The sequence below is a fragment of the Sciurus carolinensis genome, chromosome 11 (genome assembly GCF_902686445.1).
Source record: "Sciurus carolinensis chromosome 11, mSciCar1.2, whole genome shotgun sequence".
Classification (NCBI taxonomy): Eukaryota; Metazoa; Chordata; class Mammalia; order Rodentia; family Sciuridae; genus Sciurus; species Sciurus carolinensis.
In genome coordinates, this window is record NC_062223.1 from 72,833,895 (window position 1) to 72,847,356 (window position 13,462).

General features: G+C 33.8%; 1 protein-coding gene across 1 annotated transcript; it reads right to left on the reverse strand.

Moving 5' to 3' along the window:
• Positions 1 to 7,510: 7,510 nt before the first annotated feature.
• Positions 7,511 to 8,461, reverse strand: LOC124959556 (olfactory receptor 52A1-like). The gene has a single exon (XM_047517967.1). It carries the CDS (start codon positions 8,459 to 8,461, stop codon positions 7,511 to 7,513), a length of 951 nt encoding a protein of 316 aa, XP_047373923.1.
• Positions 8,462 to 13,462: the final 5,001 nt, after the last annotated feature.

Sequence of the window (13,462 nt, forward strand, 5' to 3'; positions counted from 1 at the left end):
AATAATAATAATAATAATAGCAAAGAAGACCACTAAATGCAGTAGTAGTGTCAACAGAGAACCAATTAAATGTTTGGTATTTACTTTTGTAGAAACATTGTTAAGAACACTTTATTATTTCACTTAGACAGTCAGTCATTCAACTTAATAACTTAAACAATAAAATATTATTTTTAAAACATTGTATAGTGAGGCATGGTGACACATACCTGCAATCCCAGCAACTCAAAAGGCTGAAGCAAGAGGATTACAAGTTCAAAGCCAGTATCAACAACTTTGCGAGCCCTTAAGCAACTTATTGAGAGTCTGTCTCAAAATTAAAACAATAACAAAAATGGGTTTGGGTATTTCTCAATGGTTAAGCACCCCTGATTCAAATCCTGGTACACGGGGAAAAATTGTGTATGATCACCCAATTATACACTAAATATAGAAATAGCTATATCTATTTGTGAAGAGAAGAAAGCCAATATTTTCTAAATGAATTCAGTCTAATTAATTCAACTACCAGACCGTGTGTGTGTTTGTATTATGTAAAATGGAGTATCAAAAATTCAAAACATTGGGAGGAATGAAGTGCAAGTGTAGTTTTCTTATTAGTATATTTTCTCTCATTCCTTGTTGTTTCTGTTCTTGTCTTTCTGATCATGTTAAGTTGCTAGCATTTCAAAATAACTTATTATAATGAAAACATATTTTTGTAAGCCCCATGGTAGCCACAAAACAAAAGTCTTTAAGAGACAAACCGAAAATAATAAGCAAGGAATCAAAATATTCTTGATAAAATCATTCAATAACAAAGACTAACAGAGTGAGAAAAAAAGAAAGAAAGCAAATGAAACAAAAATAGTAAACAATTATTGAAATTGCAGTTGTATGAGTTTACCTATTGATAATTATCTTAAATATAAATGAATTCATGTTCCCAATTAAAAGACAAAGAATGACCAAATGACTGTACAAACAAATAAGCAAAATAATGAGACCAAATTGCAAGCTGCCTACAAGTAACTCATGTTACTTCTAGGGTCATGTACAGATTGAAAGTGAAGGCAAGTAATAAAATATTCAATGAAAATGGAATCAAAAAGAAAGTAGGCGTAACTATATATTCATCTCATAAAATAAACTTCCATTAAAAGCAGTTCAAAAAGGAGACAAGAGAGGTCAATATGTAATGATAAGAAGGTCAATTCAGGAAGATAATGTAATAATTCTACATCTATGTGCTCCCAATTTTGAAGTAACCAAATAGATAAGCTAAATATTAATAAACCTAATGGAATGAGAGAGACTTAAATGCTATAACATTAGGAGGCTATAACATACCACTTTCAAGAGTGGAAAAACCATTCAGATAGAAAATCAGGGATGAAAATGCAGAGTGTTATGGTTTATATATGTGGTATCCCCCAAAAGCTCATGTGTGAGACAATGTAAAAAAAACTTAAAGATAGATTGTTGGGTTATAAGAGCTTTAACCTAATCAGTGCATTAATTCCCTGATGAGAATTATCTGAGGGGTACCAGAAGGCAGGGAGGGTGTGACTGGAAAAAGTGGGCAGTGGGGTTGTGCTTTTGGGGTATATATTTTGTATCTGGTGAGTGGAGTCTCTCTCTGCTTCTTGGTGGCCAGGTCCTGAGTTGCTTTCTTCTAGTACATTCTTCTGCTATATTGTTCTGTCTTACCTTCAGTACAGAGGAATGGAGCCAACTGTCTATGGACTGAGACCTCTGAAACTGTGAGCCCTCCCCCCAAAATTTTTCCTCCTTAAAATTGCTCTTATCATTTCTTTTAGTCACAGTGACAAAGCTGACTAAAACACAGAGTTAAATTCATCCAAAAGAACCCAACATATATGTTTAGAACAGCTTCAGAATACACATTTATTTTTATCAGCACATGAATGTTCTTCAGATAGATTATATTATAGTTTACAAAACAAGTCTCAACAAATTTTTAAAAACTGGAATTGTATTGAGTATCTTTTCAGACCATAATGAAATAAAACCAGAAATCAATAACAACAACAACAACAACAAAACTGTGGAAACTATACAAATATATGGAAATAAAATAACCTGCTTTTGAATAACCAGTAGATCAAGTAAAAAGGAAGAAAATTCAAACACGATTTTTAAAAAATTTTTAGTTGTCAATGGATCTTTTATTTTATTTATTTATATGTGGTGCTGAGTATTGAATCCAAGGTCTCACACATGCCAGGCAAGTGCTCTACCACTAAGCCACAACTACAGCCCCTCAAACAATTTTTTTAAAAATGAAAGTAAAGATGTAATGTACCCAAACCTATGAAATACAACAAAAGTGGACCTAAGAGGGCAATGGTAGAACACATCAAAAAAAAAAAAAAAAAAAAAAAAAACAGAAAATTCTCCAATACACACAACCTATCACTATATTTCAAGGAATTAGAAAAATAAGAACAAGTCACATCTAAAGTTAGTAGAAAAAGTGGATCAACAATAAACAAAATAGACACAAATAAATATAAAACATCAATGAGACAGAGCTGGATCACTGAAGAGATAAAGAAAATATATAAACCCTTACCTAGATTTACTATGACAAAAAAAAAAAAGAGAGACTCTTATAAAATCAGAGTTTGAAAGAGGAAACATTACAACTGACATAAATAAATAAAATTATTAGATAGTATAACCAACTATCTTCCAAGGAATGTGAAAAAGTAGAATAAATAGAAAAACTCCTAGACATACAACTTCCCAAAACTGAATAATGGAAAAATAAAACACTTAAACTAACCTGTAATAAGCAATAAGATTGAATCAGTAATAAAATGTCTCCCACTAAAGAAAAATCTAGTATCAGATGTCTTCATTGCTAAATTCTCCTAAACATTCAAAGAATTTTTAATATTAAATTTCCTTCTGTTATTCCAAAAAATTGAAGAGGAAATAACTCATCCAAATACATTCTAGTACACCACAATTACCCTGATGGTTAAACCAGATAAGGATACAATAAAAAATGAAAACTACATGCCAATATCCTTGAAGAGATAGATGAAAATACCCTCAACAAAATTCTAGCAAACCAAATGCAACAGCACATTCAAATGATTTTCCAACATGATCAGGTGGAATTTAACCCAGAAATGCAAAGATGCTCTAATATAAGCAAATCAATAAACATGAAATACATAAGCAGAAGGAAAGATAAAAAAATCATTTCAATAGGTGCAGAAGGGTATTTCATAAAAATTCAACATCTCTTCATTATAAACACCCAAATAAATTAAGCACAGAATAAAGTACCTCAACACAATAAAGGCAATTTATAATAAACCAACAGTCAACATTACACAGAACAAGGAAAAACTGAAAGTTTTCTAAGATCTGAAACAAGACAAGAGTGCCCACTTTCTCACTTCTATTCAAATGAAGTAGTGGAAGACCCAGTCAGAGCTATCAGGGAAGACACAGATAAAAAGTATCCAAGTTAAAAAAGGCAAAATCTAATTATAACTATTTGCAGATGATCTTATGTATAGAAAACTGCAAAGACTCCATCAGAAAAATTATTAGAACTAGTGAGTCCAGGATAGTTGCAGCATAAAAAAATCAACATAAAAATCAATAGCATTAATATATGCCAATAGCAAATTTTCTGAAATAGAAATAAAAAAAGCAATCCCATTTATGATAGCTACAAAAACACAATGTCTAGTAATAAATTTAAACAAAAAGGTGAACGATTTCTACAATGAAAATTATTAAAGACTGATGAAAGAATTGGAAAAGGAGACAAAAAAGTGGACAGGCATCCCATGTTTGGAAGAACTGATATCATTGAAATGTCCATACTACTCAAAGCAATATATAGATTCAATTCAATCCCTATCAAAACACCAATAGCATTCTCCACAGACAAGAAAAAATAATTCTGAAATATATGGAAACACAAAAATACCCAGATCCAGAGCATTCTGAGCAAAAGAATATATTGAAGCATTAAACACAGTTAATTCAAAATATGCTACCAAGTTATAGCAACCAAAACACCATGATCCTGGTAATAAAAACAGACTCATACAGTAATGGAACAAACTAGACAGCCTAGAATTAAATTCACACATCTACAGACAACTGATTTAGACAAAAGTGTGAAGAACAGGCATTGGAAACTGTAAACAGACTTCTTAATAAATGGTCCTGGAAAAATTGGATATCCACATGCGGAAGAAGGAAATCAGAACTTACCTTTTGCCAATTATAAAATACAACTCCAAATGGATTAACGATTTAAATGTAAAGTCTAAAACTATGAAAATGCTAGAAGAAAACACTTTAGTACATTGGAATGATCAATGATTGTGGGGTGCAAGTCCCCAAAAGAGCAGGAAACCAATAAATAAATGTACACCTTGAAAAGATGTGATCACATCAAATTACAAGGCTTCTGTCTGCAGAGAAAGCAATTAACAGAATGGAAGACCATCTAGACAACAGGAAAAATTATTTGTAAAATATAAAGCTGATAAAGGATTGATATCCAGAATACATGTGGAACTCCCAAAACTCAATATTAAGCAAACAAATAATTCCATTAAAAATGGGCAATCAATCTAAACAGACATTTCTCAAAATAAGATGTATAAATGGTTAGCATGTTTACCATCCTGCCTGTCCCAGGTTCCCCCAAAATGACTCAATATCACTGATTGTCAGGGAAGTGTAAATCAAAGGCACAGTGAGATATCATCTTTTCCAGTAGGAAAGGCTATTATAAGTAGGTGGTAGGGGAGAGGGAGAACTGGGGGAAAATAAAATAAAAAGACTAAAGATAATAAGTATTAGCAAAAAAGCACAGAAAAGAGAACTTGCACACTCTTGGTGGTAAAGTAAATTACTACAACCATTATGGAAAACAGTATGGAGGTTCATCAAATAATTAAAAATAGGGGGCGGGGGGATGAAAGATGGTGAAATGAGACATCATTACCTCATTTATGTACATGTATGATTACATGTATGATTACATGAATCTATGTCATACACAACCACAGAAACAAAAATTTGTACCCCATTTGTAGACAATGAATCAAATTGCAGTATGTAAAATTAAAAAAAAAAAGAAATTAAGACAGGAAATTACACTTCTAAGTTGCCTCTGGGGATTTGATGGGAATTTTTTTTCAAATTTACATCTCTGAAACCCTTTACACTTGGTATATTAGGCAATAAAAGTCAAAATCTAGAGTATGTTCCCTAAAAGAAATGGATTAGGAATATGGAAATACAAAAAAAATAACTAAATATATAACTGCCATGTGATAGAGCATTCCCAAATGCTGCATATATATCCAAAGGAAATAAAGTCAGAATGTTGACAAGACATCTGCATTTTCACGTTCATTTGTTCCCATCTGTAATACACAAGAAAAGGAAATAGCCTAATTGTCCATCAACTGATGAATGGACAAGAAGTGTGGTCTATGTGAATAATGGAATATTATTCAGCCAAAAGAGAATGAAGTAGTTTCATTTTTGGAAATCTGGAAAACAGAAATGGAAATCCTTACATTAAGTGAAATATCCTCCAAATGTCCCTTTCTTCCTCTGCAGAAGAAGCACTAAGGTTTCAAATTTCTACTTTGGATAAGTTTTGTATGTTTTAGAACATTATATAAATAAAAGGGCAATGAAGATGCACCAAAGGTTCAAGATAGTCTTTCAAAAGTGAACAGGATAGATGAAAATCAGTAGAAACACCAGGAGTGTCTATGCATTATCACTCCCTTTCATGAAAGCCAACAATAATGGTGAAAAGAATCAACTTCTTCCCCTATTAGTTAAAAAATTGCCATTGTTAATCTTTCTTCCTTTCTTGTAATTACTCTTACTAGGAAAAACCAGTAGCCCGCTGGAAGGCTTCTTGTGCAATCTTGAGGAATGACCCTTGAAATTAATAAATAGTTTTTTTATCCATCAGATTTAGAAATGAAGAAAAAGGAGACACAAATTTTAAAATGAGTGAAGGAAACAAGACAGTAGTTCATGAAAAGGGCATAAAAATGTAAAAAAAAAAAAAAAACAATGTATGAATAGCTCATTCTTTGTTAAATGCCAATTACAGGAGAAACATATTTCACCTATTAGATTATTGGTTAAAAATGTTGATAGTTTTTAGTATTGAAAATAAAAGCAAGAAATTTATTTTAATTTTGAAACTGACATTTTTTGGATGTTAATTTTAGGAATGCTATTAAAAATGGGTATTTATAAAGTACATTTTTTTCTCTCTCAATTTATGTTTAGTAATTTATCCTGTAATTGTCTTGATCCAGCACATGAGCTGGTCTAACATCCTGGTTATCCTCTTATCTTTGCAGAAAATCATTTTCTCCCTCTTTTTTTTTTTTATAAGTCTCAGTTTAAAACTGGTCTTAACAACGTTAAGACAATCTGGAGTCTTTCAACAATCAGATTCTACTAGATTTTTGTGGAATACCAATTGTTTTGTGGTTTGACATTCTATTTTTATGTCACTGTTATATTTCCACATATATTCAGGATGATTTTTCAAGCTAGTTTGATTTCAAAACTTCTCCAACCACTGTATGAATAGAACCATAGTGGACCATCTATATTGGGTCTACTACCTATTTTTATATATGGGTTACTAGAAAAATGACTTTTCAGCTGAACGTTTGAATCATTGATAGGGAAATTATAACTTTCATCTGCACTTAAGCTAGAAAATGTCCCACATAAAAAGTGATTTGCATTCTTCTACTTAGTCCACCTATTTTAGTGGTAACACTCTATAATTATTGTTGAATTTCATGAACAAAATTTTTTGAAAATATTATCTTTCTTGGTTTGTAAATAAAGACATGCTATTCTTAAATCTGAATCTATGCCTAAGCTTGAGCTACTTTATACTTGACCTTTTACTTAAAATTTTTCTGAATCCTGATGACAACTTTGATCCTAATATTGTATTAGTTCCATTTTAAAGGAAATTATCTTATCTAAAAAAAAGAAAAACTACCCCTGTTGATAATCCAATCCAATAAACTCAAATACACTTTGATATTTACTCTCAAACATTCTCCAAAGATAGCTTCCATATTTTGCAATATAATCTTCAGTTTCCACAGATATCCAATAAATTGTCTGGTATATAAAGCCAACCAGAGTATTCAACAGCTTTGTGACATAAAGTCCAATATTTCTTACATATGCAGTGATTTTAATCTGGTCAATCAATTATGGACATTAGCACACATGTGGATATTTTACATCTTTTCAAAATGATCTATGTCTTAGGATTTTGTTCTTTTTACAAGTCTCAATCACATTCCTTAAGTAGGATCCACAACCTCATTGACTTGTATTAATGAAATCTGTTTATAAATAAATTAACTGGGGAACTCATGTATCTCAAACAATATGGTATTTTTGTTGTTTTGTTTTGATAGATAATTACTGTTGAACCAAAAGTAAAGGAGGCAGGTATGAATCAAGGGGAATTTGATAAACAACACATTTTTACCACATTAGTACGGATCTGCTTGGTCTTTATACCATACACCAATGGGTTTAGAAATGGAGGGACCAGCAGGTACATGCTAGAAAACAGAATATGAATATATGTGGGGATGTGAGAACCAAACCTATGTGTGAAGAAAGAAAAAAACGCCAGGAGGTACAACTGGAGAAAGACAAAGATATGAGCTATGCACGTATTGAAGGCCTTAAGTCTAGCCTCCTTCTGGGGCAAGTGAAAAACTGTGACAAATATCTGGCTGTAGGAAAAAGTGATGAATGTGAGGTCAAACCCTGTAACAGTGAACGCCACAAATAAACCATAGATTTTGTTGACTCTGGTATTTCCTATGGCTAATTTCACAATGGCCATATGTTCACAGTAGGTGTGGGAGATGATTGTGGTGTGATAAAATTGAAGTCGATATTTTATCAGTATTAGGCATGGGGCCACAAGAATGGCAGCCCTGAGTATTACAACAGTTCCTAGTTGAACAACCAGCTTGTGGGTAAAGATGGTGGCATGCCTTAGTGGATAACAGATGGCCACATAGCGGTCCAGAGCCATGGCTAGCAGGATGCCTGACTCTGTACATTGGAAAGTATGGATGAGCCACATTTGAAGCAAGCAAGAGTCAAAATAGATTTCTGACACACAAAACCAGAAGATTCCAAGCATCTTGGGCATAATGCTGCTAGCAAGTGCAATATCTGTGACTCCTAGCATGCCTATTAAAATATACATGGGCTCATGGAGGCTGGGTTCTGATTTGATGATAAACAGAAGCAAAGAATTTCCAATCATGGCCATGATATACATGACACAGAATGGGATTCCAATCCAGCACTGCACAGACTCTAGGCCTGGGATCCCAATTAGTGTCAAGACAGGAGGCATGAAGACTGTCACATTGGATAGGAACATTGTGCTCTTGAGCCTTGAGATGTGAACATGAGAAGGTTCTCATTCAGTGTTATTGCTCTCTACTTTGTTTTTATCCAAAATCATCATATTGAGTCTCTCTGATTTTGATAGCAACTCTAAGATCATATCATCCACCTACTATTGAAGAGAAAAGACAGCTCCATAGAGACATATCACTGTTTTTAGAAATGGCATTCACATGTACTCTGCCAGAATAAGATGCTGCATGCAAGGTAGGTCCATTGCAAAATCACCTGGGTATGCGATAAATCTACTCATCCATCTGTCATTTCCCTGCCATACCTGCGGACACACACACACAAAAAAAAGGAAGAAAAATATATACATTTATTTTAATTGTAAATTTGCATTTTAATCAGAGTTTGGTGAGTACCTCTAGTACTAGTCTAGAGGGACTAGTCAGCTAGTCCTCTAGTACTCTATTCCCAATTGCCTTTCAGTGAGGAATAGTCTTTCTGGTATAGCAAATTCTTAGAATCTCACCAGAATATTACTTTTAAAGGTACTCATTGAAAGGAACTAGAGATAGAAATTGTAAAATTCAAAAGCATAATATATTCATATATTTATATGTGTTCACATCATCTGGAAGGTTTGTATCATTTCATGATCTCAGGTATAAAAAATTAATAGAAAATAAAGGGATAAAAATTAGATTTCTTAAAAGGAATCAATGTACATGAGAAGGTAGAAAGACAAAGGACTTCAGAATAATAGAAATGATTCAGAAGAGGGCTACAGAGTAACTGAACAAAATTTAAGTACTTATCTTCTCTAAGGACAAAATTTTCTCAAAACTTGTATTCTGATATCTTAAATGAAATTTATCACACAGATATCAGGCACATGTCTGTAATACCAGTATGTTTAGAAGCTGAGACAGAAGGATTGCAGGTTCAAAGCCAAACTTGGCAACTTAGCAAAACCTTGTCTTGAAAAAATATATTCTCAGAAATAGTACATTAAAAAATATGCATCTTGAATCAAGAAAATCTAAAGTTCACATTGGGGAAATATTTATGATTTTATGAAAAATGGAATTAGGTTTTTTCTTCCAATTACCCAACACTTTCCAAAAAGTTGCATTATGACAACAGGCTCATGAATCATTTATTCTTATATTTAATATGAATAATAAGGGAGAAATTCAGAAATCAGATGTGATTAATGCTACTGAACCTCCAGTGAAAGAATTAGTTCATGCATTTCAGGGACACTAGTGAGTTAACTCAGTCCTGTGATCTCCACAGTTTTGCAATTCTCAATTCTATGACATTCTATAAGTTACTTTGTCCAATAGGAGCAAATGTTTTCTTCTGCAAAGATAATCAGTTGGAATAGCAATCCTCTTGGAGCAAGTACAGTGTCTGACTTATTGAAAAACAAAGAGGCAATGTGCGAGCATTACCTGACACGAACAGATAGTGCGGTGTTGGACAGGCGAGCACCTAAGTACCTAGTAGTTAAATGGGGCTATTGTAATAGGAAACACTGGTAGCAAAAAATTGTGGGGTGAGTTTAGGCATAGTGAGGCTTACTTCCTAATTTTTGTGACCTGGCTGAACTCTTACCAGGTACCTGCAGAGAACTGTCAGCTCTTCATATCACTGTCAGTCCTCACTCATCATTTTTTCTCCTCCGTGGATTCCAGTCTCATTCCCTTGAATTTTGTGTTGTGTGCTCTGTGTAACAGAACACAGTTAATCTCATGAACTCTAATCCATTCGATGCCAGGGTTATCTGCCAGTATGAACCTGTGGACATCCCTGGGATGGTTTCTCACACTTTTCTTTTGTCTCTGCAAATGGACACATTTCCTTCTCTCTACATCTATCTGAGACCATGTCTGTGTGTCCATCCTCCAATGAAACTCATAGTAAGTTCTGTAGCATTCTGAGAAACAGTATAAGTTTCCTGAGGTTGAATTATATAAGAAAGCTCCTGGCCACTGATTCTAATATTCTCTATAAAGTGTGTGGAGAAGAGGGCAGAGTTACAAACATGGCATGAGGGATTTCCTCATACCTAGTTGAAACCTTAAGGGATTAGGGGATTTTAAGTTAGTCCTTTAGGGTTTGTGCATGCTTAATATACCTGTAATAATTTTTTATTTTTATAAAAAATTATAAAAGTGTAGAAATAATTTTTCTACACTTCTAGCAATCCCGTCACTTTCTTCTCTTTTATTCCATTCCCATTAGGATATTGCAAAGACATTTATATGTATAAGATTTATGCCTTTAAGTTGCTTTTGTGCTGTCCTTACTTAACAAAAAAAAATCTGAAGTCCTTGTAAATGGTGACATGTTTTTATGCCAATTCCACTCTACGTTTTACAGTTGTGTAATACTTTCTTCATTAAAGCAAAGTTTTTCTCTTTCTTTCTAAAAGAAAAATGTGTTCAAATAGATTTACCTCTTTATCATGTGTTTACCTGTTGCTGTTTTGCAGTCTCATTCTTTCCAGTTTAATTTTATTGAAACCTTTTTTTAGTAAATTGAGTAACATTACCAAAATGATTAATTATAGTAGACATTTCTGCATTCTACCATATATAAGTCTAAGCATGGTATTACTTGTCACTAATTTTTTATTCATCCTTCCCTTTCACCCTTTTTCTTTGCCACTTTTCTTCTTTCTTTTTTCAAAAATCAGTTGTGATAGGCTCCTGTATGTGAGGGAATCATGCTGTGTGCTTTGGATGCAAATACACAAATGCCACAGACTTTAGTTATGAGTCCTATAAGTTAATATGCCATTCATTGTGAAAGCCTCTGAGAAATTTAAGAGTTTTATGCACTTGGTATCTCTCTTTCTCACTGAAGATTTTTCACTAAGTTTCTACACTTTCCTGTATGTAGCTAACTAAGAGGTACTTGATGTAATGTGGGGACACTTGCAAATTCAGTAAGAATGGACAATATTCACAATGGATTTCAGGGATCCAAAGAGTGAAGGATGAGGACATAAGGCATCTAATGTCCTCTTTCTGTGAAGAAAAGGAAAAGAATGGTATTGTGTTAGGTTGACTGGAATTGATCTAAGAAGTCAAGACATCTGTACTAATCCTCAATTTCATAAATCATCATCAAATAATTTCCACTACTTTGACTCCTTCCTCTTCTTCTTTCTTTTTTTTTTTTACATTTACATAGGGCAATGATGTTTATTTTTTTTCCCTTCCACCCCACCCCTCCCACCCCTCTTTTCCCTCTATACAGTCCTTCTTTGCTTCATTCTTACCGCTCTCCTTATCCCTAACCCTAAACCTAACCCTAAACCTAATTCTAACCCCTCCCACCTCCCATTATATGTCCTCATCCGCTTATCAGCGAGATCATTTGTTCTTTAGTTTTTTGAGATTGGCTTATCTCACTTAGCATGATATTCTCCAATTTCGTCCATTTGCCTACAAATGCCATAATTTTGTCATTCTTCATTGCGGAGTAATATTCCATTGTATATATATGCCACAGTTTCTTTATCCATTCATCAACTGAAGGGCATCTAGGTTGGTTCCACAATCTGGCTATGGTGAATTGAGCAGCAATGAACATTGATGTGGCTGTATCTCTGTAGTATGCTGATTTTAAGTCCTTTGGGTATAGGCCAAGGAGTGGGATAGCTGGGTCAAATGGTGTTTCCATTCCAAGCTTTCTGAGGAATCTCCACACTGCTTTCCAGAGGGGCTGCACGAATTTGCAACCCCACCAGCAATGTATGAGTGTTCCTTTTTCACCACATCCTCCCCAACACCTATTGTTGCTTGTATTCTTGATAATCACCATTCAAATTGGGGTGAGATGAAATCTTAGGGTAGTTTTGATTTGCATTTCCCTTATTACTAGGGATGTTGAACATTTTTTCATATATCTGTTGATTACTTGTACATCTTCTTCTGTGAAGTGTCTGTTCATTTCCTTAGCCCATTTGTTGATTGGATTATTTGTATTCTTCGTGTAGAGTTTTTTGAGTTCTTTATAGATTCTGGAAATTAGCGCTCTATCTGAGGTACGGTTGGCAAAGATATTCTCCCACTCTGTAGGCTCTCTCTTCACATTTCTGATCGTTTCTTTTGCTGAGAGAAAGCTTTTTAGTTTGAATCTATCCCAGTTGTTGATTCTTGCTTTTATTTCTTGTGCTATGGGAGTCCTGTTAAGGAAGTCTGATCCTAAGCCAACAAGTTGAAGATTTGGACCTACTTTTTCTTCTATAAGATGCAGGGTCTCTGGTCTGATTCCGAGGTCCTAGACCCATTTTGAGTTGAGTTTTGTGTAGGGTGAGAGATAGGGGTTTAATTTCATTCTATTGCATATGGTTTTCCAGTTTTCCCAGCACCATTTGTTGAAGAGGCTATCTTTTCTCCATTGCATATTTTTGGAACCTTTGTCTAGTATGAGAAAATTGTATTTATTTGGGTTTGTGTCCATGTCCTCTATTCTGTACCATTGATCTACCTGTCTATTTTGGTACCAATACCATGCCGTTTTTGTTACTATTGCTTTGTAGTAGAGTTGAAGATCTGGTATTGCAATACCCCCTGCTTCGCTCTTGCTACTGAGGATTGCTTTAGCTATTCTAGGTTTTTTATTCTTCCAGATGAATTTCATAATTGCTTGCTCTATTTCTGCAAGGTACATCATTGGGATTTTAATTGGAATTGCATTGAATTGGTATAGCACTTTAGGTAGTATAGCCATTTTGACAATATTAATTCTGCCTATCCAGGAACATGGGAGATCTTTCCATCTTCTAAGGTTTTCTTTAATTTCTTTCTTTAGTGTTCTGTAGTTCGCATTGTAGAGGTCTTTCACCTCTTTTGTGAGATTGATTCCCAAGTATTTTATTTTTTTCGATGCTATTGTGAATGGGGTAGTTTTCCTAATTTCTCTTTCTGAAGATTCATCACTTATGTATAAAAATGCATTGGATTTATGAGCATTGATCTTGTAACCTGCTACTTTACTGAATTCACTTATG

Bases quoted from the DNA above. Each gene is read 5' to 3' on its own strand.
- LOC124959556 (XM_047517967.1), bottom strand. From the start codon at position 8,461: ATGTTCCTATCCAATGTGACAGTCTTCATGCCTCCTGTCTTGACACTA.